A 24,035-nucleotide genomic window follows, 5' to 3' on the forward strand; every position below is an offset into this window, starting at 1 on the left:
CTTAAGCACAAGTGAGTTGCATATGACACTGACCAAGAAATGTCATTAAAGCAGGACTATAAAACTTGCCCAATCAGAGCATCCATATTACTGTTCACATGTAGTTGGTGGCAGAGGACATGTGTGATGGAAAGAGGTAGGCCTACCAGATCTCTAGTATCATTTTCCATTATTAAGCTTTACTAGATGATGTTATGATTGCACAAGATGTACACTCTTTGTGCCCATAAAAAAGACATGAATTGCTGAAGTTTTGAAGCTTAAGACCAGAGTTCTTTCTTTTCTTTTAATGAAGAACTGATGCTTTGCTCATGTATAATAATGAGGGATTGAGTGGAGGTTACAAACTAAGTTTAAAGTATCACTGATTGTTGAACTCTTATGTGACACAATAAAGTGCACTTCTATTTCTAAGCTTCTTTTTAATCTCCTCTGTTCTTGTTATTTTCTTACAGACATGCATAATCAAGTAGATTCTTTTGGTTCCTGCTTCAACACTAGATTATACAGTATTCCACAGAGAGAAGCAATAATTGAGTAATATTACCTTCTCCTTTGTTGGCACAATCATGCACAAAGGACAGAATCTGAGACTGTAGAATTATAGTATTGTACATGAAAAGATGGGTGAAAAAACAGTAGATCTCTTTTCTCAAGTGGAGTGAGAGACCTAATTGCAACATCACCTTAACTCACAAAGAGAGAGAGAGAGAGAGAGAGAACACTGAGCCATGCATCAAACAAATGGTAATTTGTGCTCTGCAGCTAAAGCAATTCATGTGAAATATCAGATAAGAAGGTGGCAGCCTCAGTATTAAAGTGTCAATAGTAGCAAGTTGCACAAGTATAATCCTTTGTTAAAAGCAATTTAAGAGCCTTAGAATAGGTGGGGGATCCAACCCCCTTATTTACTCTCCAACACATGTAAAGGTTTATTAAAGGAGACTAATCTACTTTATCTGAAGACAAGGAGCAAGACTCTGTTGTCTGCCATCAGTGGCTTCTCCAAACAAGGCAGAAGTTTGTGTCAATACTCTCTGCATCTAAAAGCTACATAAAGTAATTTTGTCAAAAACACAAAAAGAAAAGCTACATAAAGTGATGACCACAGTCCACATCTACCTTCCCTGCATCCAACACTTGATGGGGCTACTGCTTCCCTCATAGGATTCCCATTGTCTACCCATCGTAACTCCATGGCTCTCTCTCTCTCTCTCTCTCTCTCTCTCTCTACTATCCACACATAATAATGCCTCTGTGGTCCATGCAAACCTCTGCAGTGTCTCCATATAAAACAACCACATGAAATAGAAGAGGCCCTACAAAAACCTTACTCCTTTGAGAACCTGAACAGATCTTCACTCAGATAACTGTGTCATCAGTACAGCACCTCGTGAAGAGACAGCAGGAAAACACCAGCAAGCAGTACATTCTTCCCTCTCTCTTCTCTCTCCTTTACTTGTTCCATGAGACCTTCTTCATTAGTTCGGCAGATCAAGTTGCTCTTGTCCTCCTTCCAACACAAGCAAGATTCCTCTCTAGGCCTTCTTTCCCTATAGGTGAGACTTGAACCAGCTTGAAGGCAGTCTACTCTCAGAACAGAAGGTTACAAAAAGCATGCCATTAATTGGTCCCATCAGCAGCTCTCTCTCTTCTTCGTCTCCTTGAGTTAGTCCAGGTAAAATATCTGAGGCTGTTCCACACAATGGAGGTCCTGTTGATGAACTGTGGATCTTATTTTATAGCTTCCAACAGTCCATTCCAATCTCCTTAGTTTTCTACCCCTCTTCCCCTGTGCCAACACACCTCAGTCACATGCATTGCTCCCAGTTGAAGCCCCAGTAATGTATTGTCTTCCCTCTCCATTTGCCTTCCTCTCTTAGCTTATAGCTGAAGCTCTTCAGGCCAGAATTTGCTGAATCTTCCAACCCTCCTCTTGCTCTCTCGGTCACTGAGACATGATTTGCTCCGGAGCACGAGCAACATGAGCTCCCAAAGTCGTAGGCTCCAGACCAAATGGCAGATCACTAGTTATCTTCCTCTGCTCCTATCTTTTCTTCTCCTGATCAGTCCAGCGTTGGGCCTCAATCAAGATGGAGTGCTGCTGCTTAAGTTCAAGTACTCCATCCTCAGCGACCCCCTCGCCGCGCTCGGCGACTGGAACTACTACGACGCCACGCCGTGCTCGTGGAATGGAGTCGTGTGCATGGGCTTCCCGGATGCCGCTGCTCTCAACTGGACTGTTGCTACCGATACTAGGAGTGGTGGTGGTGGCAATACACAGGTTCCCACGTCTTCCAGAGTGATCAGCTTGGTCCTGCCCAACTCCCAGCTCTTGGGCTCCGTCCCTCCCGAGCTCGGCCTCGTTGAACACCTCCGCCACCTCGACCTCTCCGGCAACATTCTCAACGGCACCCTTCCAGCCTCCCTCTTCAACGCTTCCGAGGTCCGGGTGCTCTCGCTAGCCGACAATGCCATCTCCGGAGAGCTTCCGGAGCTCGACTGGCGCATGAGCAGCAGCCTGCAGGTGCTCAACCTCTCCGACAACGCTTTGATCGGCAGGCTGCCGGGTAACCTTTCTCGCCTGCCAAATCTCACCGTCGTCTCTCTTGCCAACAACTTCCTGTACGGCGAACTCCCCGGTGGTGGGTTCGAGAGGCTCCAGTACTTGGATCTCAGCTCCAACCTCATCAATGGCTCCTTACCGTCTGATCTGGGTGGACCGAGGGTCCGGTACTTGAACCTGTCCTACAACCGCCTCACCGGCGCGATCCCGCCGCAGCTGGGGGCGAGTATTTCTGCTAGTGCCACGGTGGATCTCTCGTTCAACAATCTCACCGGAGAGATCCCGCAGGGTGGCGCTTTCGCCGCTGAGAAGCCGATGGCGTTCATGGGGAACCCAAGTCTCTGCGGGAGGCCGCTCAGGAACCCGTGCGCCATCCCCTCTATCCCGTCTTCCCTCTCCTACCCTCCTAATTCCTCCACCCTGGCTCCGCAGGCGCCCAAGTCTCCCCCGGCCTTCGCGGCGATACCCGAGAACAGGGACGAGACGTCGCCGACAGATAGCGTGAAAAGCTCCGCAGGACGAGGGTCTCTCCGTCCGGCGGCTGTTATCGGGATCACGGTGGGTGATTTGGCCGTCATTGGGATCCTTTTCATTGTGTTCTTGTACGTATACCATGTGAAGAAGAAGAGGTCACAAGAGCAGCAGAAAGAAGTTGGGCTGAAGGAAGATCCGCCACCACCCGTAGCAGCAGCAGCAACAGCCACAACAACAATGGCAGCCCCTGAATCCAAAGGAGTAGGCGGGTTCTCTTGTTGCTTGAGAAAGAAAGGCGCGGACGGAGGCGACACCGAGGAGACGTCGGAGACCTCGGAATCCTCCGAGACGGAGGCAGAAGAGGAAGAAGCGACGAAGGGAACGAAGGAGGGCGAGGATGGTAAATCCCACCCGCAGCAGAAGGAACAGGGGGCTACTCTCGTCATGGTTGACGGCGAGACCGAGCTGGAAATGGAGACTCTGCTCAAAGCCTCGGCTTACATTCTCGGCGCCAGCGCGTCCAGCATCGTCTACAAGGCTGTCCTTGCTGACGGCACCGCGTTGGCCGTCCGCCGGATAGGGGAGAGCGGTGTCATCGACAAGTTGAAGGATTTCGGCGCCCAGGTCCGCGTTATTGCCAAATTCCGCCACCCGAATCTCCTCCGCCTCCGGGGGTTCTACTGGGGCACCGAGGAGAAGCTCCTTATCCATGACTATGCCCCCAGTGGCAGCCTCGCCAACATCTCTTTCAGCAGTATGCGTCTCCCATCCCCTGCTGTCCCCGTCAAGAGTCAACAGCTTCAGTACTAAGCATTTCCCTAACTGTTTGCAGAGAAGCTCGGCTCGTCGCCGTTGCATCTGAGCTGGGAGGCGCGACTCAGAATAGCGAGAGGAGTGGCGAGGGGGCTCGCCTACATCCATGAAAAGAAGAGCTTGCATGGCAATCTCAAACCGAGCAACATTTTGTTGGATTCGGACATGGAGCCAAAGATCGGAGATTTCGGCCTCGACAGGGTGATGTTCGGCGTGGGCACGTCGGCCCGGCAATTCGGGAGTAAGCGGTCGATGCAATCTTCCATCAGTTTGCCGGATCTATCGGCGGCCACCGGAGCTAGCCCTTCCGTCGGTTCCTCCGCTTTAACATTCGCCCCTCGGCCGTATCAAGCACCGGAGTCCCTGAGGAACCTGAAACCCAACACCAAGTGGGACGTCTACTCATTCGGGATGGTGTTGCTGGAGCTGATCGCCGGGAGAGTGTTCTCGGAGGTGGAGCTCTGTCACTGGAACGCAGGGTTTGTGGTGGAGGAAAGGAATAGGCTTCTAAGGATGGCCGACGCAGGCATAAGAGGGGAGGTGGAAGGCAAGGAGGCGGCTCTGTTGAGCTGCTTCAAGCTGGGGTTCGCTTGCTGTGCCATGGCGCCTCAGAGGAGGCCTTCCATGAAGGACGCAGTCCAGGTGCTGGAGAACATATCTTCCAGCTCTTCTTCTTCGCTCCCATATCCATAGCCTTCTCCTGTAGAATCAGCAACGCCATTAACATTGATTCGTTCGTCTTTGATGCGTTCAATCTTTAAGGGATTATTGTTGTTCTGGAAACGATTAAGCCGTGCACACCGTACTGTTCGTATGAATTGGTAGCAGCAACGCGAAGGTAAGGTTCTTCCATGGCCCCCGGATTCAACCTTGGAAAGCTACTACCAACAAATAAAGAGGAGGGCCACTCTCTTGCCACTCTGTGGCAGTACAGATTCTTTGCTCTCTCCTCGTGCATCCATAATTAAGCCTTCTCTAGATCTCCCATTTCGCCAGTGCCATAACACAAATGTGGAGGTGTGTATGCTGTAAGCATCTGTGACCAAAGAAGGATGAGGCTGTAGGTATTGATCCTTATGAACAGGCCATATATGGTTACTGGGGACAAGAATTCCAGTTGTGCAAACTGGAATACGTACTTACTGGACTCGAGGAAGAGCATCACCTCCGAAATGGACTCGAGAAGAAGAAAAGAGTGGTGGAAGACTTCTCCCCAAACTTATCGTATAGCAGGATATTTTTGTGGTTGCAGTGTTTCATTTGGTCATTGCCTAGTTTCTGTGCGAGCAAATTGTAGCAAGGAATTTGTTGTACCAATTTTCTGGAACAGAATGTTTAAGCAAATTTGCTGTTATTTATTAACTATTCCGCCTAAATTAATTGTCCTTGATATGGCCTATTTTAGGATGATAAAAGATGATGTAAATGTATGTGAATTTAGGCTTGTTTCTCGCTTGCAGGTTAAAAATGATTGTTTGGATAGTTTTATTGGATCATTTTTGCATCTTACAACTTCCATAATGAGCAGCGTAAAACGTCAATCATCTCAACATCATCGAACCTCCGAGAGGTATAGAATCGAATGAGACTTTTGAGTAGGACGATGATGAAGAAAGGAGTCAATTGACGTTTTTGTTAACCCGACGTGATATAAACCCGTATGCACGGGATTATCCGAGGTGAAAATATCGAAATCCCGAGATGTCATTTGTACGAAGATCGAGGTTAAAAAAGATTTCTTGATTTGATTCCTCCAAAGCCTAAGTTAGTAACTCGAGGTATACATGAGTGTGAACGTAAATAACCAAAAAAGATAAACCATCTTTTATTGTGTTAAAAATAAACTTTTATATTTAATTATAAAGGGATTAAATATTCCATAAAATATTATGTAGGAAACAACCTCTAACCATCTCCAACAAACTTTCCTTACCTCTTATCCACGTGGGTGACAAAGGAAGGGGGTTGTGTGATCAGGTGATTATCTATAATCATTTGTCTTGAATTCTTAGCCAGATGACTTTCGTCTTCTCCTTTTATCCTTGATATCATGTGACAATTACATATCAAATACCGATTAACTAACGATATACTCTCTATCGGATGATATTGCTTCACTACATGTCTATATGAAAATAATATAGCTAGAAATTTCATCAATTTATCTTATGTTTATTATCATCAAAAATCTTTTTAAACTGTATCTGTCTATGTGATCTTAGTTCAAGAGATACAAGATGCAAGATACATGGCATGTGCATTCATCACCACCAGCTACCCTATCGATCTTAGGATATATCTTACCAACTTGAAATGCTTAAGCTCAAAATAATAATAATAATAATAATCTCATCGAGCCCTTTCGATTCATTCACGTGTTGTCACGGAAACCCCACGTCAGCCAACGTGATTTCTTGACTCTGATCCAAACCCATACTAGTAGCTTGGGCCAAAACGGGCCGAATCGGCTTACGTTGGGCCCAAGGATATCTCATGTCTGCGTAGTGCCACAAGGAAATGGCGAGGAGTTGATTCTACTGCATTTCTCCGTCAGTTTGCATGCGTTTGACAGGTTCCACCTCACCTAGTCCAGTGATGAGAAACAAAAGCCGGACGAAGGGAAACAATGATCCCATGCAAGCAAGCACGCATGCATCATGGTGTTGCATTTTGAACAGGCCAAACTAATCAAACCTGTGGGCGACTAACTTTCATGTCAGGGTGGGTGACTGCCATGTTTGATGCTTCCTTCTCATCTGACCGAATGGTATGGTTACTGGTGATACGACAGAGAGTAGACCGAAGTGTGACTCGCGTCTTCTATATTATCTATCAGACAAAGAATGATAACAACAACCGAATGCAAACAGCCAACAGGCGTTCCACTGTGGTGTACAAACCAAAGTCGACGGCGACAACTCTCCCACCACCGCCAGTATTTCTTTTCTCTTCGTCGACGATGGTGTTATCTCTATGCATCGGATGAGAGAGTACACAGTACGAAATATATCTCTCGGGGGCATGACTCCACCAGCTAGCCGTCCACCTGATGATTTTTTACCTATCCATTGTCTCACATTGGTTGAGGAGTATGAGAACCAAGACTAATAAGTCCATCAAGTCTTTCTTACCTTTAGAAGTATTTTTTGAAGTTCACACGTTCCAAAAAGAGAAAATCGTAAGGGTACATCCATCGTTCAAAGCGGACAATTCCTCCATCATTCAAAACGAACAATTCCTCATGAGCATACGGGCTGCACCAATGATCGACCGACCAAATGATCAAGTTATATAGAAAAAAAACTTTAATTAAAAATTAAAAGAGAATTCTCATATATTATTAATAACCAAAAAATCATATTAGAAAATTGATGCATATTTCGTAGATTAATCATCATAAATCAAAAAAATCAAAAATAAATCAACAAAAAAATTTCTCTATATGAGATCAATCATAAATCAACAAATTTTCTATAGATTAATCATAAATAATCTTCAAGTTAACCCCAACCTAAGCGCCCAATTCCCTTAGATACCCTTTTATATTAAATCATCAAAAATAATTTCTTATATCTTTTCTCTCGTCCTCTTTATATCCATTATAAAAAAAACACATAACACCCAAATTATTTTATCATATTTTTCTTTCACATTAAACTCTAAAGATATATCAGGTATTTATAGTAATAAAATCTAATCACTAATGATTTATTTTTCTACTTAAATTCCTAATCATAATCCATTAAGTAATTTGAATCGTTTAGCATCCAAAAATACTACGCCACCCAAATAAACACTGGTTAAGAATTGAATTGCAGTGCATCACCGCCGACACAGACAGAGTTGATGTGATGGACGTACTCGGGTGACGAATAAGCAGTCAATTGGACCAAATACTTTGGATGGACAAGCTCGGATTTGGATTCTCCTTCGGTGGCGCAATAATAATCGAGTGCAGGAGATTGTACCAATCGATTCAGGATGCAGTGTTGCATTCGATGGTGAAATCACTGTTGGGGGCTGTCAGAATTAATGTGTGGTGGGCAAGGGAGCAGAATGAATTGGACGTGTCAACAATCTGCTGTGGCATTGACTCGGTGGCGACGAAGAAGGTGTTGGCCTGCCGACATTCCATAGCATTCGAGGACATGCTCGATCGTAGATGCTACCTACCTATTGTGCATCCATGGCTGCAATGTGCTGGGAGTTGAATGCAGTCCACGTCTCCAATGTATTGTACTCGATCTCATGTTTGTGAAGTGTGGGAGTTGATGTGCTCGACGAAGGACGACGTGGAGACTCACCTGTTGCCATGTTCATCATTGTCAGCAATATCAAGCACATAACTTCTCTCTCTCTCTCTCTCTCTCTAAAGAACGGGATATACCAGACATAGGAAGCCAAGTTAATGATGGTTTGAACGCATTTCACCCCTTTAGGCTGGACGACAAGAGTCGGTGAAAGGTCCAGAGTTCAAGTAATTTCGTGAACACCTCTGAGATTGCACAGTTCCTCTATTCTTCTACAGGACCTCCTACCATCTCTATTCCCACGTTTGACGCTCGTTCATTAAGCAGCATTAACTTTCCATTGTGTGGTGTGGCAGCAGATTCAGGTCCTCATATCTATCCTCCATTTGATGTGAGGATGCTGTACCGTTGTTGGGATTTCTGATGTGCCGTGGGACTCCCCTAATCATTGTACCGAGACAATGTGCATCTGAGTCAGTGAACATTGAACTCGGCACTTCATCTCACCAACACAGCAGATGGCATGTTCGGTCGGCACCACACAATGTGGACGCCTCTCGGTCCGCCATTTCTTCAAACAATTCATCTGTACGACATCCACAAATACTCGAAGAAATCATTGAGTGGCCATTCCGGTACAAGAGCTGAAAGAAGAAGAAAGCCTGGCGACAACGTTTACCGATGCAGCTTACCGAGATATGGATCGTAGATCACAGCTCCCTCTTCTTCCTTCAAGACCACAGAGCCCATCAAACGAAGAACAGTGCATGTGGTCTAAAGGAGAGCATCATAGACGATATCCGCGGCCACCGTGTCATGCTTATCCTCTAGCCAGAGACCAAATGGTCCATGGAGTCCACCACCACCACCACCATTACCTTTCCCTTCCTTTCTTGCTCAAAAGCTTAGACCAAAATCTTTCTCTTTTGGAGCTGCAATCAGATCACGTAATTTATACGTCTTCATCATATATGCGATTCCGCCTTCTCATACCTTCAAAAACAGAACAAACAACTCAGTTCGACCGAACCAATCTTGTCATGTAGCGGTGAGGGGTCGACCATACATCCAACCTCGACTACATATGATACTTTTTATAATCGTCATGTATTTTATCTTATTCAACACAATATACTGCGCCTCATCCGCAGGTGCATCTTATTTCGTGCCTTGAAGCGAAGGTCTCATCGGAACTACGGTCCTGGTGTCGGACGCAAGGCAACGAGCTGTCACCGGGTCCCGCCACTACTTCCCGTACGTCGGTCGGACACGTGGGGGTTTGACCGATGGTTGCTGTGTGGGGGGCCGCGGGGAAGGGGAGCACGGACAAGTACACCATGCCTCCTTCCCATATTCTCCACGTGACGGGCATCATGAGGTTTTTGTGAGCCAACCAGGATAGAATCGTAACACGGTTAAATTGGATGTCCGTTCGATCGAGATTTCAACCCACAAGGAGAAAAATTAGGATATTAATGAATGGCTACAGAAGCAAATGTAAGCAAAAGTCGATCCGGAAGTGACGGTTGTAACATGAGAAAAGTCAAAGGCAAACAGTGAGCACTCTGCAGCTGCGAACGGAAAAGAAACCTGCGAACGGAGAAGCATATAATATACAAATCGATAATTGGCATAAAAAATAGGGAGGGAAGCGGACGCATGTGGGCCCGTGGGAAGGAGAGTCAAACAACAGCTGGAAGTGTGGGCCGAGCCAACAGCTGTAAGGAGTGCACACGACGTACGAGTCACAAAAAAGGCCAAAATCACGGGATAGCTGTTGCGCATTTACTTACTTATTCTGAAACTATCTCAATTTTTACACGTAGGGTGTTCCTTGGAAATCATGCATGTAAGATAGGAACGAGGAAGACGCGAGGAAGCCGAAGAGGTGATCGGATCGTGGAGCGAAGGGGGGGAAGAGGCGGCATCCGACAAGGTGACAGCCTGGCGTTTATGGACTTTATGCAGCATCTTCCGTCCATATCATGAAAACATTGTACCAACATAACAAATAACAACAATGTTGAGTATTATGATCATTTATGGAGCACCAGAACTTGTGGTGGATGGAGATATGCATTAAACTCCAACATTAGCGGACTATTACACTGATAATTTCATGCACGGAAAGGGCCCCAGCGCGTCGTTCGTGGATGATGTTCGACGAGATGGGTCGTGGACTAGATGGCGCAAGCGTGGGGTACGATTTTGATTTGACGGCAAGCGGGCCCCGCATTGACTCGTCATCCTCTCCTCTAAGGAGCGGGCCGGGCGGGTAAGTTGGTGGCGTGGGTCGATGTGTGAAGAGGACAGGGGTGAGAGGGCACAGAAAGCGTGCAATGAGATGGCGACGCGTGTACAGCGCCAGCTGTATGCGATTGCGAGCGGAACCGGAAGAGGGCGGGAGCGCCCTCCGTTACGTCGGTCGCCGCCGACCCAGGTGGCTCTGCCTCTCTATAAAACCCCTCCGAAGCACTTCATCTTCTCCTTCGTATTGCTGCTTCCTCTTCTCTCTCCTAGTCTCTCTGTCTCTTGAAAGTGAGGCTGTTTACCTTCTATTATTCTCTTTTCTTTAGGTTGGGGGAGTTTGGGTCCCTTGGCGGCGGCGATGGGAAGCAGGAAGGATGTGGATAGGATCACGGGGCCGTGGAGCCAAGAGGAGGATGAGGCGCTGCAGAGTCTGGTGCAGCGCCACGGACCTAGGAACTGGTCGCTCATCAGCAAGTCCATCCCGGGTCGCTCCGGAAAGTCATGCCGGCTGCGGTGGTGCAACCAACTCTCGCCACAGGTGGAGCACCGCCACTTCACGGCGGAGGAGGACGAGATCATCGTCCGCGCCCACCGCCGCTTCGGCAACAAGTGGGCTACCATCGCCCGCCTCCTCTCCGGCCGCACCGACAACGCCATAAAAAACCACTGGAACTCCACCCTCAAGCGCAAGTATAGCACCGCTTGCCCCGTCGACAACGAGCTGCGGCACCGGTACGACGCGATCACGACGGAAAAGGAGGCGGCGGCGCATCGGGAGAACGAGGCGGTGGCGACGAGGCCGCTGAAGAGAGCAAGCAGCGACGGCCTCACCCTGTTGTCCGGCGGAGCGGGTCTTTGCTTCAGCCCCGGAAGCCCGTCTAGATCCGATCTCAGTGATTCCAGTCACCACAGTCACTCGCTAATCTCTCCGCCGGCGGCGGCGTCACACATCCATCAGCCGTTTCCCAGAACTGGCGGTGTCGTGACTCTCTCCTTTTCTCCGAGCCAACACCACCATCATGGCGGACCGATCACTGCTGCTGCTGATCCTACTTCTCTAAAGAACGACGACGGTCCAACGACCTTGCTGACCCTCTCCCTCCCCGGCTCAGATAAGTTTCACACCTCCAGCCACCGCCACGTCCTGACCGGTCCCAACACCAACAACCAGAACCAGCTCCAACCACTGCCGTCCTCCGCTCATGCCTCCCATCGGATGATGCAGCGATGTTCAGCCACCGCCGCCAGCCCTTCTGGCCGCTCCCGGATTCCGAGCGCCGATGATGAGCGTCGGTCTGCACCTTTCTCATTCAGCGGCGAGTTCATGGCAGTCATGCAAGAGATGATCCGCAGCGAGGTGCGGAGCTACATGGTCGAACTGGAGCAGGGCCGCATGGTGTGCGGCACGCAGCCGCCGCCCTGCAACGCCGCGGCGAAGCGCGTCGGAGTAACGGATGCAGAGTAGAGTACGTTGTGAATCCAGATCATGAAGGAATGAAGGAATCAAAGAATGTCTTGGACCAAGAAGAAGACAACGGTGTCTCCTTTTCCTCTCTGGTAGTCGCTCTCAATAGTAATGGGTTGGATGCTTCAATGAGAGAAGGAAATTGTACAGGAAAACGGGAAAGAAGTGGGAAGAAGAGCGAGCACTTCGTTTCAATCTCCTCCTCCTCCTCTGTTCTATTCCGTGTAATGATTGTGAAGATGGAGGAGGTTTTTTCTTGGTTTACCAGTGATTATTTGGTTCCATCGAATCGTACAGTAAGAAACGACGGGTCGGAAAGATGAGCAGAAGAGCAGCGCAGTATCAATTTCGTTTGTCTTGCATTGAACTGTCTGTTGAAATGCGGGGAGTATTACGGCGAGCGACGGCTAAAACGATCCATTTATGTTACGTGCCGCCTTATTTTACTGGTATTATTATTTAGTCACCATCACCAATTAGTGCGGTTGGGAGTGCTGCACTTCAATGTTTCCGTTTCCGTGGCAGCTCATCTCTGAAGCGACGGCATTGATTTCTGCATTGTGATCGAGCCCTGATACCTTATTGTCCTCTGTTGTTGCAGTTGCTTCTTCTCGGACACAACTCAGATATTTAGAATCGACTATGTTAAGTTAAAATAAAAAAAATAATTTTTTATTTATAAATTTTATTAAAATATTCTTAGGTTTTTATCTATGCCTCTTCATGTTACTAATAGTAATCCTCATGTCTTCTAAATATGCCTATATTTCTTATTTTATCTTTTATTAAAGTGATATTTAATTATTCATAAATAATTTTTTTCTTATTTTTTTTAAGTAAATTCACTTATTTATTTTAATATTCTCATCTTAATAACACAAACTCTTTATATATATTTCTATCTACTTAAATTCATAAAATATTATTAATATCTTTATAAATCTTTTCATTTATAATTGATTCGAGATAACTAAAGATTTTACTTTACGAAAGTTGCTATCCATCCAACATAATCATTTTTTTAATCTATTTATGATATTTTAAAATTTTTAGAATCCAATTAAATAAAATTATTTTCATAAATAAGCTTTTAGTTTATTTATTTTGATTTTAAAATTTTTTATCTTACTAATTAATAGAGTAAGTGAAAAAAAAATTAGATTATGTGACTCTAATTATTTGAGATATATTATAGATACAATTGAATTAGTTATTGATTAATAAAAAAAATCTAATTATGATAGAATTTCTTAGATGACTTTGATAAGAGTGACTTTGATAAGAAATTATAGATCTTCTATCATCTCTCATTATTGAAAGTGAATCATTTATTGAGATATTACGGATCTTCTCTCATTTCCCATTTATTTCTAATTTATGGTTCATAACAATCATGAGAAAGATAGGAAAAGGACAAATCAACGTCACTATAACTTTTAAATCCAACAACAATATAGATCAGATAAAAACTTTTTGAACAGCATTAAGATGTAATATTAAATATATATTCTTATTTAATTGTATTTGTTTATATTAAATTTTTATTTAATAATATGTTAGCAGAATATGACAACTTACAAGCTTCGCGTTCCCAGGACAATTCCACCGCTAACCGAGAATGATGGATACTTTAGTCGATGGGTTGTGGCTACCAAACTAAACTACAGCCATCAACCCTTACATGCTTTTTTGTGTTCCTAAGTTGTCATATTCTTCTCGCTACCAGTAATCACCGCACGAACATTTCCCTTTTCTAAAAGAATGAAATCGTCTGGAATCTCTTAGGATGATCTCCATGCCTTCAACCGCAGACGCAAACTTCATCCACCTATGACAATCCTCACATACTCGCAGATTCTTGATCACCCGAATTGCTCCTCCTTTCCTCTTTCCTGTGTGTAGTAATGCAAACGATACTGCTAATCTCTCACTATGATATCTTAGGACTGCTTCCTTTTGAGCTTCATCAACATCATGGAGAACGTAGTCTGTCATGGGAACATACCCAATGTCTCTACACTTCTCATCCAACTCCTCGAGCTTCTCATAGATTTCCTTTCGGTTTTCGTGGAAACCATCGGCGGCCACAAAGACATGCTTCCTATTTCCGATCTCTACCCAGCTGCATCCAGCTTCCTTCTTCAATCCTTTCTCCCTCATCAACCTCCTTACATCTAAAGCATCCTTCCACAAGCCAAAAGCAGCATAGATGTTGGAAAGAAGAACATGAGTAGTCTCATCGTCAGGGTCGACTTCCAAGATCCTTCTTCCAACGCGAATGCCAAGTTCAAGCTGCTTGCGTGCATGGCATGCCCCGAGCAGTACTTTCCACAGCCACAAGCAAGAGACACCTTCGAGGCCCAGGTGAGAAGTTGCGATCTCTATCGTAGCCTCAGCTTTCTCAAACTGGCCCGATCGACCAAACAAATCCACCAGGCAAGCATAGTGCTCAATGCTTGGCTCAGCGTCACTCTCCTTGCTCATCAAATTGAAATAGTGCGCACCTTCCTCTACCAGACCTGCATGAGCACAAGCACTAAGCGAACCCAGAAAAGTAACTGCGTTCGGCCGAATTCCATCTGCTTTCATTGCCTCAAAGGATTCAAGTGACCGATAGGCCATCCCATGATGTGCAAATCCTGTAATCATTGCCGTCCATGAGAACACATCCCTCTTTGGCATCCTCCCAAACAATTGAGCTGCATCGTCTATGCTACCACACTTGGAATACATGGACACAAGTGCATTGTTGACCGACAAGGAAAAGGTCAGAGGAGAGGAAGCATGGAGGCATTGCTTTACAGCGGACGCATGCAACTGCTTTCCCAGTTCGACGGAGACCAATCTGCTGCAAACCGTAAGAATGATCGAAAAGGTCGAATGATCTGGCTGGAAGCCTTGCGTGTGCATCTCTACAAAGAGCATCATCGCATCACGACAGCGCTCATTGGTCGAACACCCATCGATCATCGAGTTCCAAGTGTGGGAGTCGCGCTCGCTCATCCCCTTGAAGACCTTCTCTGCATCTCCAACCCTATCACACTTGAAGTACATGGTTATGATGCCATTATAAACGGAAACGGGCAGTGATTTGACTGCTGCTCTTCTCACTAAATAGCCATGAATCTCTCTTCCCAACCTACAAGAAGAAGACGATACCGATCCTGGCGACATCGCACAGAGAAGAATGGTCATAGTGTGGAAATCAGGTCTGGATCCTGATAGCTGCATCGCTTTGAATAGCTCGTAGCAGCTACCGAGCTGGCTGTTCTGAGCATAACCAGAGAGCATGGAGTTCCAGCTGATAACATCACGGGAAGGCAACATCTCAAAAGTCAACCTCCCCGTCTCCACCTCGCCGCACTTCCCATACATGGTGATCAATGAATTGCCTGTGCTCGTCTCCCCATCAAGATTTGATCTAATTAGCCGTGCATGGACCTCCTTCCCCAACTTCAAGCCCGAGATTGTGGCTATAGCACTTAGCGTGCTGAGAAAAGTAATTCTATTTGGCTGCACAACCGGTGGAGCTTTCAGTCCTGCCAGCCTACGGAGAAATGCCAATGCATTCTCGCATTCACCATGTTGTTCGAGGCCGGAGATGATAGCATTCCAAGAAACCACGTCCCTGGCATCCATCGCCTCGAATAGTTTCTGCGCCTCCTCCAAATGACCCCATTTCGCGTACATGCTGATGAGCGAGTTATGCATCTTGATCTCATCAAACATTTGGTCTTTCTGGATCATCGCATGGATCGCCTTGCCGATGCGAACTTTTTTGCTCGCCGAGCATGCGCTGATGACGATCGCGTACGTCGCATCGGTTGGCGTCAACTGCGCTGCGCCGAGCATGGCACCGAACAAAAGGAAGCACTCATCGTAGTAGCCATGAAAGGCGTAGGCGGAGATAACGGAGTTCCACGTCGGGACGTCGGCCTCCTCGGCCAAGGGAACTTCGTCGAACACGTGGCGGGCTTCCCCCAAGAGGCCATTGGCGGAGTACATCGCCACGAGGGAAGTGCGCACGCCTCGCTCCGAAGCGAGGCCGGCGCGGATGGACTTGGCATGGAGCTGCTCGCCGAGGCAGCAGTCGGAGAGGGTGGAGCTGGCTTTGAGGAGGCTGCCCAGCGCAAACTCGTCGGGGGTCCATCCGGACGCCAAGAGTTCCCGGAAGAGTTGGAAAGATTGGGAGAACTCCCCACGCATGGTTTTATGAAGGATGAGGGAGGAGGGAATTGAGTGATCACGTCGAGCATTTCGTGGAAGAGCGGAGGAAGTGTGAGCTCGTGGAGATGGGGCTGGTAAGAGGAGCGGTTGGACGGGAGCAGACGACACGGTGGTCATCTAGGCTGTGGCTGAGGAGGGTGTGGGTTGAGCAGCGGCGGTCGGTTCATAGCGATAAGTAGACCCACGTCTTCCTCAATTGGGTAAGAATCAAATTACAGATAACCCATAACCTAACAACTTCAAATTTTGAATTAAATTAGTATGATATAAGTTAATTTTGACTTATTTGACTAAGACTTATTATTACTATACTTCTAACATCTAACCTAACCCACAGACACCGTTGGGTCAATCCACAGCTCAGTCTATTATTTTGTGGTTCTGATCACAGTCCGATTTAAATATACATCATCAGTTTCCGTTTACTTCTGATTTATGATTTTGAGTAATCAGATCTGATTGTTGATTTTATTTGACTCTGACTCTGTCACGTTAGTGTTAACTATTGCCATGTCAGCACATACTTGTGTCAACTCAGCATGACTGCTGACACAACAGATTGCATGGCAATCTACCAGTCTGGTTTATGACCAACTACGTCAGCAATAGATTGTGTCAAGTCAGCTATGTCTCTTGACACAACATACTGCATGGTCAATTGCTGATTGAACCCGAACCATACCCCCTAGATTGAGCTCAATCATTACTTGGGGTCACGCCCGACCACATCCTGATTGAGTCCAATCTTTGCACCCAATTTTGATTGGGGAGGTCCAATCCTGCATAAGCCCAAGTAGTGGGCTGGTTATGCGGTCCAACCCATAGGTTGGCACTGTGGGTGATTAGTGGCCTGATCCCAGAACAGGCTCATGAACAGTAATTAATTAGAATATAGGTAATTAATAAATACGTAAATACTTTAGAATAACGTAGAAAGTTAAAAAAAAATAAATAAATATATATATATATCCCAAAGATACAGATAATACAAATAATTGCAACCATTATCATATTCTATCCCCTTACTCTGATTGACTTCGATGATGATGACTCTCATCTTATTTGTTATATGTTGTGTAACACATAAGTTGATATGATTTGATTACGTTGATGGGTGTGTGACATTGAGTAGAGAGATATTTATTATCTTGCTTAGAGACTAGTATTAGTAGAGTTATTCTCTAAGTGTTTATAGTACTTAAGGAATTAATAGATCGTTAAATATGGAAGTCGTTCAGTCTCTCGCTAGCGCAAAGAGAGACATGTTGCCTGAGGCACCAATTCATCGACTATCGAGAGTCTAATATGATTTCTTTCTATCAGTTGAACCAAGGGATTTTAATATTACATTTGTTGATGATGATATATGCATGGTATTATTATATTTATATATATTATTCTTGTGTGGACTGTACATTACATTCTACATGCTTTAATCATCATTCTACAGGTTTTTTTTATGCTTATGACAAAAAATTGCTCTCCTTCAAGTTCTAAATAGTCAAATGACCACTTTTCAGTCATGTAATAATGCGACGGTACCCAAAAATCCAAAAATAAATCGAATTAATTTGACCATGTCACCTGTGTAGGAACATGTTATGGCTTTTAGAGGATGGCCAAGGAGGGCATCGAGCCTCCCCTCGGCATGTGGCCCTGTGCAAAAGCAATCCACTCCAAAAAGACCCTTCTTTCTGTTGTGCTCTCCACTTCAAAGACCACACATTGGCAATAGATTATTATCAATCCATGTAAATCTCTCTCGTGCATGCCTACCAGCTGCAATGTTCCCCCACTCGGATAACAGCGAACTGCTGCTTTTGCACGGACTCCATTTGTTTTAGCTCTCGTTCCAATGTAGAGGAATCGGCGAGAGAGAGTTTAGTGGACTACGGAAGCAGGAGCGCAGGATGTGTGTTCCCAAAGAGAAGGTTAAGGAAACAAGTACGAAGCCTTGTTTGATCTCATTCTTAATGTTTCATTACTGCAATTAACACTTCTATCACCCAACCACCAGCTAAGACGCTGGCTTCAAAGTGGTTCTGCCCATGACACCGGCAATGGAGGCAACCCCCGTCTTTGGGTTGCTCCTCTTTTCATTGTTTGACCATTGCTTCTTGTTTTCTCTTTAGTTCAAATCCTCTGAATACTTTTTTGTTTTTTTAATGTGATCTCTCTTCTTTATGAATTATTGGATTTTTAGACCTATCGCCCTTAAAACCTCGTCTGCTCGGGTGAAGACAAAGCAAGACATCCCCATCTACTACTGGACTCTGATCTGCCGGTATTCAATCAAGCAAGCATGCAATGGCGGAACACGAATCTTTGGACTAGTGTGGCAATTACATTGCTCGCAACACACACAGCATATGAATCGATGAATTAGAAATCTCAAAGCTTTCCAATGGAGAAGGCGCGCAGGATCAGTATGGCCTGCTGCACTTCAGATACACGATTGATTTCTAATGGCCCAGCACGACCAGTTCCTGATCGAATCCATGGAACACTTCGGGGTCGTCCTCGCCCACGTGATGCTGCTCGTTGAGGGCCGCCGCGTTCGCATGGAAGTCGGTGCTCTTGATGGTCATCCCATCCGCTCCCAATGCGACGACGTCACCCGCGACGACGTCGGTTTTCATCAACAGCATGCACGCGAGCATCGCGAGGATTACTGTCGCGCGAAGGGAGGCCATGGCATGCGTCGCCGTCGGTCGAGCCGGTGCGCAAGACGAAGAAACAAAGGCCAGCGGACGGACGGACGGAGGAAGGGATGGAAGGAGGAAGGGGAGCGAAGGAAGCTATGTAAAGGGAAGGAAGCCATCATTTGCGGAGACGGAGAGGCTCTCTCTCGTTCTCGCTTCAACCGTTCAACAAGTTTTGGAACGCGTCTTAAGGCGTCCAAGAAGCCTCTTATTACGTGTTCTTTCTCTCTGCAGTTTTGGAATACTAATATTATATTTCAATTATAAGCCCACAAAAACTTTGCTCAAATAATTCAACTCAAAGATTTCTCTCTATCTAACATATTAGATATAATAAGTCTGGGATTGTGCCGTACTGCATGGTAACTATTTTTTTATACAACTAATGGTAACTATTTTATCTTTCTAATTATTATATGTAAGTACATTTTATTTAAGATACTATTTTAAATAATTTCATCTTATTTTATCCTCTGTCAAATATTAAAATATTTTTTTTCTTAATAATACCATACATCTACTTCAACATTTTTATCTTATTATAAAAAAAAATTTGTATATCCATATGATTTCTTAATTGTATAACATTCCAAATTATAACTACCTATTTTTTATAAATGTATGTTTATTATTAATTTAAAAATATGTTTTAGTTACTGATATTTTATTTTCTTATAATAATTTAGCGAGAATTTTATTCGATATGTGTGTTCTCGTGTGGATCTTTTGCCTTACAATAGTCAATTAGAGGATGGAGAGCACACATCTAATTTTTTTTATCAAATATTTTCTAATATAAGATAAGGTTTAGGTTCCATTTTGGTGAAGTTGTTAAGCTTTTATAATTTACTTATGTCTAAAATAATCTTAATATTTTAAAAACCATAACATATAAAGTCGTAATAAATTATTAATATAATAATATATATAATTTAAGTTAAAAATAATAATAGGTGGATTTGAAAGCGTGGATCAATTGCCAAATCAACCCTATGAATGCGAGCTAGGAGATACCAATCTTCACAACGAAGTACTCACATGCCTTTCACTTTCCCTATATTACTACCCAACGTTAGGAGTTATGCCAGCCTCGTCTATCTCATATGCTTTGCCTCCTGGCATCATGCACCCTTCCTTTCCGCGCTCCACCATTGAGAAGATGATACCCCCGTTGTTGTTGAGCAAGGGCAATGGGAGACATGGAGAACTAGAACCCGAATAGAAGAACTATCAATGACAACAATTAGAAAACCAACAAAGGTGGGGAATGACAGTTGGGGGAGAACAACGTGACTACTCTCATCACTACTATTGTTGTTACTAAGGTCTATGACGATGACAAATCGCTGCTACTTATGTCGAAGCCCAACCAAGGAGGTGGCACACGGTTCAATCCTTATACCAAAAACAATAGACGAGGACAAGAATGAGGAAGCTTACAACAACAACAAAGAGATAGAAGATATAAAATGAGAGGATGAGTTTTATGGGCTCCTTGCGGCCCCTCGTGCTCGATTTGCTAGCCGCACTAACAAAGGAGTCCTTTGTTGGCTGACATCGAGGTCCAGGGATGGTGGCATCCTTGTGAGCGGAGGCACCAAAGCTACATGGATTCTCTCAAGGTGAAAGCATCACCAATACGATCCTTTGCCCCTCTCCGTGCTTCAATTGATCCGATGGCAATGTTGGATATAAGCTAAGGCATGAGAAAGAAGAAACTCTGGATGCTGAAGCATGCAATGCGACTAGTGATTTCCTCTTTGGGCCCAGGGGATCGACTTTTCGTTATGGCCTTCTTGACCATCGCAAATGCTAAGAGGCTTCTCCCTTTATGATGAATGTCGAGACAAGGCTAGGGCACAACCCATCGAATCAGGTAATCAGTTTATATTTTTAAATCCACATATTATCAATTTTTTTAACTTAAATTATATTTATTATTATATTAATAATTTATTATGAATAAGTATATCATGAGAAATTTATATATTATATTTTTTAAAAATATAAAAATTATTTTATAAGTGAATAAATTATAAATATTTAAGAGACCGATGATTAAAATTATAAAGATTAAAAATGGACCTTTAAGCCGACATGTATTTTATCACAGCTGCTGAGTACCAATCTGCCCACATTTGACCCATTCTGCTATCACCCACACCACTGTCTTCGTCAGTCATTCACACAGAAACCTTGTGGGAGTCTTCAAGTTTGAATCAGTCATTCAGACTGATTCATCCCATCCCGAAAGAGCATGAAATCAGCATCTGTCATGATATAAACTTCCCCACAAACTCCAAACTAAATTATAATAAGTAGACTGACTCCAATCTTTAAGCTACAGTACTGACTTCAACCTTCTCAAGTCACAATACAACCTCTGCTCTTCCACAGCCTACTACTACGTGTTTCAACCTTCAATGAAGGTCTGCATCAGCACTGTCCCCAAAGCCATCGGCCTTTGTCAGCCATTGGACCTATTTCCTATTTAACATCCCACAACTCTGCCCTCTCCCAATGCAAACCACCCAAGACAATGCACAAAGCTGTAGCCTATTAATAATGCTAATGTTACGGGTGCCTCACCAAGTACATCAGAGCTACCAGTCCTTGTTTCCAGCCACCCACCCTTCCTCCGATCTCCCCCACCAAACCCCAAAGCCAAGGGAATCATCGTTCTTCTTCTCCTTTCTCTCTTTCTTCTCTTAGCTTTCTTTGCAGTGGGAGCATAAAAAAGTCGTCTTTTGCTTGTTTTACTGGCAAGGAGATGAAGAAGCTTGGCAACGGGAAAGGGCGGAGGGTTCACCCTGTCCCACCGCCGGGGGCGGCGCTCCCGGCAGCGGTGATGGCCCTGGCGGCGGTTCTCACCGCAGAGGATCAGGAGGTGCTGGCGTACTTGCTCTCCGGCGGCGGCGGGAGGTGGAGGGAGCAGCGACGGCGGCGGGCGCACCCTCCGGAGCTGGAGTGCGGATGCTTCGGGTGCTACAAGAGCTTCTGGGCCCGGTGGGACGCGTCGCCGAACCGGCACGTCATCCACCGCATCATCGACGCCGTCGAAGAGAGCCTGGAGGCCAGGGAGTGCGACCGCGGGGGAGGAGGCCGCCGCCGCAGGCGGAGCGGCCGCGGCGGGAACAAAGGCGCCATCTTGGCGCCGAACGCGACGGCGGTGGCGGAGGCGGAGGAGGCGGCGGACAGCTTGAGAGTCGAGGGGAAGGTGTCCCCGGCACTGGACGCAGAACACTTCCCGCATGATGATGGTGATGACTATGACGACGATGATGGCGAGGATGAGGATGATGAGGATGATGATGAGGAGGAGCAAGAAATGAACGAGAGCAACAACAACAACAAGAGCAAGAACTCCGTGAGAAGATTTATGAGTTTTATTGGGGAAACAGTGTGGGGAGTTTGGAATTGAATGAAAGAAGAGATGGAGATAAAAAAGAAAGGCTTTTCGGGAGATTGGAAAGGTTAGTTTGATGTTCTCTCTCTCTCTCTCTCTCCTTTTTGAGTGCTCTCGTTTCTTTGGTAGGGAAAGACGCTCCTAATCTCTCTGCTTCTGTTGTATATTTTCCTTTGTTGTAATGAGAAATCAGCCTTTCTCAGCAACAACTACTGCATGTAAAAAGAGCACAAGAAAAGAATTATGGTAGCTCCTTGCTTCCCTCTGATGTTTACATGTATATGATCTCATTCCATTTCAATTTTCTGTTCTCTTTGATTTAGAGAAGAAGTTCAATCCTGGAAGCAGATTATAGGAGAGTATTACCATGTTCTGTAATCACGCATTCAAAGCTTTCTTCAGATATTATTCTGCTTTCCTTTTCTATTAGTGTTGTCTGTGTGTGACAAGTGGGATCTGTGTGATACGGTTCCTCGAGCATTTGTGGCTTTCTGCGTTGGACGCCGGTACTGTCGGAGCCGTGTAATCCAATGCGTCTCTTGCTACATAGCTTCGTATGGACTTTGTTGAGCACCAGATGATCACCAAAGCCGCAAAGCTTTCCTCTTCATTTCTTAGTCGACCTGCCGTGGCAATTGTTCTCCTCAATTATTGCCCTCTTTGGGCTTCTTTTCACAGAGCTCTCACCTTCACAAACAATACTCCTCCGTTTGTTGTCTTTGGTAGAAAGCGAACAGAGAGAGGGCGGGCGGCGCAAAGCACTAGGACTGGCGAGCATTGGGTGCTTTGGTAATGCCAAAAGAGGGACAGGCCAATTCTTTAGCAGCTTTTCCTAGTTTCCAGGCCAGGGTTGGCGTACCCAAAGCATGTCTTGTATCCTTTTGATCTTTGTTTGCTAGTGTTTGTGCAGTGACTACCTCTGTTTCCTGTGGATTCATTTCGGTAACGCTCCTTCCGTAGGTGTAAATTCATCTCGTGGTCCATTTCTGGTCTGTCATGTGAGGTGGAGAGTTGGCGTAGAAGAGACATAAGCTTGACGAGACAGTAGGCAAAGATTGATGCAAATCTAAGAATGATTCAGATTCTGCTGCTACAAAATGAGTGGAAACTAAGCAGACGTCATTATCGGAGCAATCTTCCCTGTTCATTGGGAGATGCAGAGCATCCATCCTGGGGGACATCACTCACCACCTACACATCTTCCTTCGTCGTGCCTCTCTCCTCTCTTTGCCACCATGAAAGCGATCTCTCGGAGACCTATGGACGCATCAATCCGCGAGCTTTCTCGCAAAAGCCGTCCATTAGATGGCTGGATGAGTCATTTTTCCGTGTCCTCTTCCTTCAGATTTGTGTGTTAGGTCGTAAAGAAGACACGATTGTAAAGTAGCTGAGTCACTGGTCGCATGAAATGCTGATCATTACTTGCATCTGAAGTAACACAAATGGCATCGTCATTCAAGCAATAGCCGACGAGCTGATATCGGATTGTGTACGTGATGGATGGTTTTATCACTTATATTAATTAACATGAGCTTAAGTTATAATACTCTAATTAGTCCCACTTGATAAGATTAAAATTGACTTATAAAAATCTGATGAGTATACTATTAATAACTTCAGTCGTGATATTTGAGCATGGTGAGAGGACTCGAGTAGGAAAGAACTATGATATTAGAGAAAAAGAGCCGTTGAGCCATCAGGATCTGATTTAGGTTATGTTGGGCATTGACGAGGACGACGAGCCTTTGAGGACGTCCAGAATTATCTTATTATTATCGTGAAGTATTCACGCAGGAAAACTGTGAGTCTGCACTCGGTAACGCAGGCTGTCAGTGACTTCACTTTGCTGGCCATTCTCGTTTCTCATCGAAGGGAGTCGAAA

At 45.2% G+C, this 24,035-nt stretch overlaps 4 protein-coding genes and 1 long non-coding RNA gene across 7 annotated transcripts; 3 read left to right on the forward strand and 2 right to left on the reverse strand.

Moving 5' to 3' along the window:
* Positions 1 to 1,559: 1,559 nt before the first annotated feature.
* Positions 1,560 to 4,595, forward strand: LOC135644782 (probable LRR receptor-like serine/threonine-protein kinase At4g37250). The gene is made up of 2 exons (XM_065162692.1): positions 1,560 to 3,794; positions 3,873 to 4,595. The coding sequence occupies exons 1-2, from the start codon at positions 1,985 to 1,987 to the stop codon at positions 4,544 to 4,546; spliced, it is 2,484 nt and encodes an 827-aa protein (XP_065018764.1). The 5' UTR covers positions 1,560 to 1,984; the 3' UTR covers positions 4,547 to 4,595.
* A 3,101-nt stretch (positions 4,596 to 7,696) lies between these two features.
* On the reverse strand, positions 7,697 to 9,013 carry LOC135644863 (uncharacterized). Its single transcript, XR_010498611.1, has 3 exons — positions 8,796 to 9,013; positions 8,241 to 8,689; positions 7,697 to 8,157 (listed from the first exon to the last, which is right to left on the reverse strand). It is a non-coding gene; the product is annotated as an uncharacterized LOC135644863 (long non-coding RNA).
* A 1,265-nt stretch (positions 9,014 to 10,278) lies between these two features.
* On the forward strand, positions 10,279 to 12,102 carry LOC103996297 (transcription factor MYB44-like). 3 transcript variants are annotated; one of them, XM_065162855.1, is made up of 2 exons: positions 10,279 to 10,594; positions 10,680 to 12,102. In XM_065162855.1, the coding sequence occupies exon 2, from the start codon at positions 10,712 to 10,714 to the stop codon at positions 11,816 to 11,818; it is 1,107 nt and encodes a 368-aa protein (XP_065018927.1). In that variant the 5' UTR covers positions 10,279 to 10,594; positions 10,680 to 10,711; the 3' UTR covers positions 11,819 to 12,102. The 3 variants fall into 3 exon arrangements, with proteins under 3 accessions (XP_065018927.1, XP_065018928.1, XP_009415461.2); XM_065162856.1 differs by having other exon boundaries at positions 10,279 to 10,543; XM_009417186.3 differs by lacking the exon at positions 10,279 to 10,594 and having other exon boundaries at positions 10,616 to 12,102.
* A 1,199-nt stretch (positions 12,103 to 13,301) lies between these two features.
* On the reverse strand, positions 13,302 to 16,229 carry LOC135645219 (pentatricopeptide repeat-containing protein At3g24000, mitochondrial-like). The gene has a single exon (XM_065163388.1). It carries the CDS (start codon positions 16,160 to 16,162, stop codon positions 13,538 to 13,540), a length of 2,625 nt encoding a protein of 874 aa, XP_065019460.1. The 5' UTR covers positions 16,163 to 16,229; the 3' UTR covers positions 13,302 to 13,537.
* Positions 16,230 to 21,175: 4,946 nt separating this feature from the next.
* On the forward strand, positions 21,176 to 22,429 carry LOC103996295 (uncharacterized). Its single transcript, XM_018830329.2, has one exon. It carries the CDS (start codon positions 21,518 to 21,520, stop codon positions 22,166 to 22,168), a length of 651 nt encoding a protein of 216 aa, XP_018685874.2. The 5' UTR covers positions 21,176 to 21,517; the 3' UTR covers positions 22,169 to 22,429.
* Positions 22,430 to 24,035: the final 1,606 nt, after the last annotated feature.

Source organism: Musa acuminata, chromosome BXJ3-8 (genome assembly GCF_036884655.1).
Source record: "Musa acuminata AAA Group cultivar baxijiao chromosome BXJ3-8, Cavendish_Baxijiao_AAA, whole genome shotgun sequence".
NCBI lineage: Eukaryota > Viridiplantae > Streptophyta > Magnoliopsida > Zingiberales > Musaceae > Musa > Musa acuminata.

Excerpts from the sequence above, each read along its gene's own strand:
- LOC135644782 (XM_065162692.1), top strand. The coding sequence starts at position 1,985 with ATGAGCTCCCAAAGTCGTAGGCTCCAGACCAAATGGCAGATCACTAGT. Across the intron at positions 3,795-3,872 it reads CGCCAACATCTCTTTCAGCA|AGAAGCTCGGCTCGTCGCCG; the intron begins GTATGCGTCTCC and ends AACTGTTTGCAG.
- LOC103996297 (XM_065162855.1), top strand. The coding sequence starts at position 10,712 with ATGGGAAGCAGGAAGGATGTGGATAGGATCACGGGGCCGTGGAGCCAA.
- LOC135645219 (XM_065163388.1), bottom strand. The coding sequence starts at position 16,162 with ATGACCACCGTGTCGTCTGCTCCCGTCCAACCGCTCCTCTTACCAGCC.
- LOC103996295 (XM_018830329.2), top strand. The coding sequence starts at position 21,518 with ATGAAGAAGCTTGGCAACGGGAAAGGGCGGAGGGTTCACCCTGTCCCA.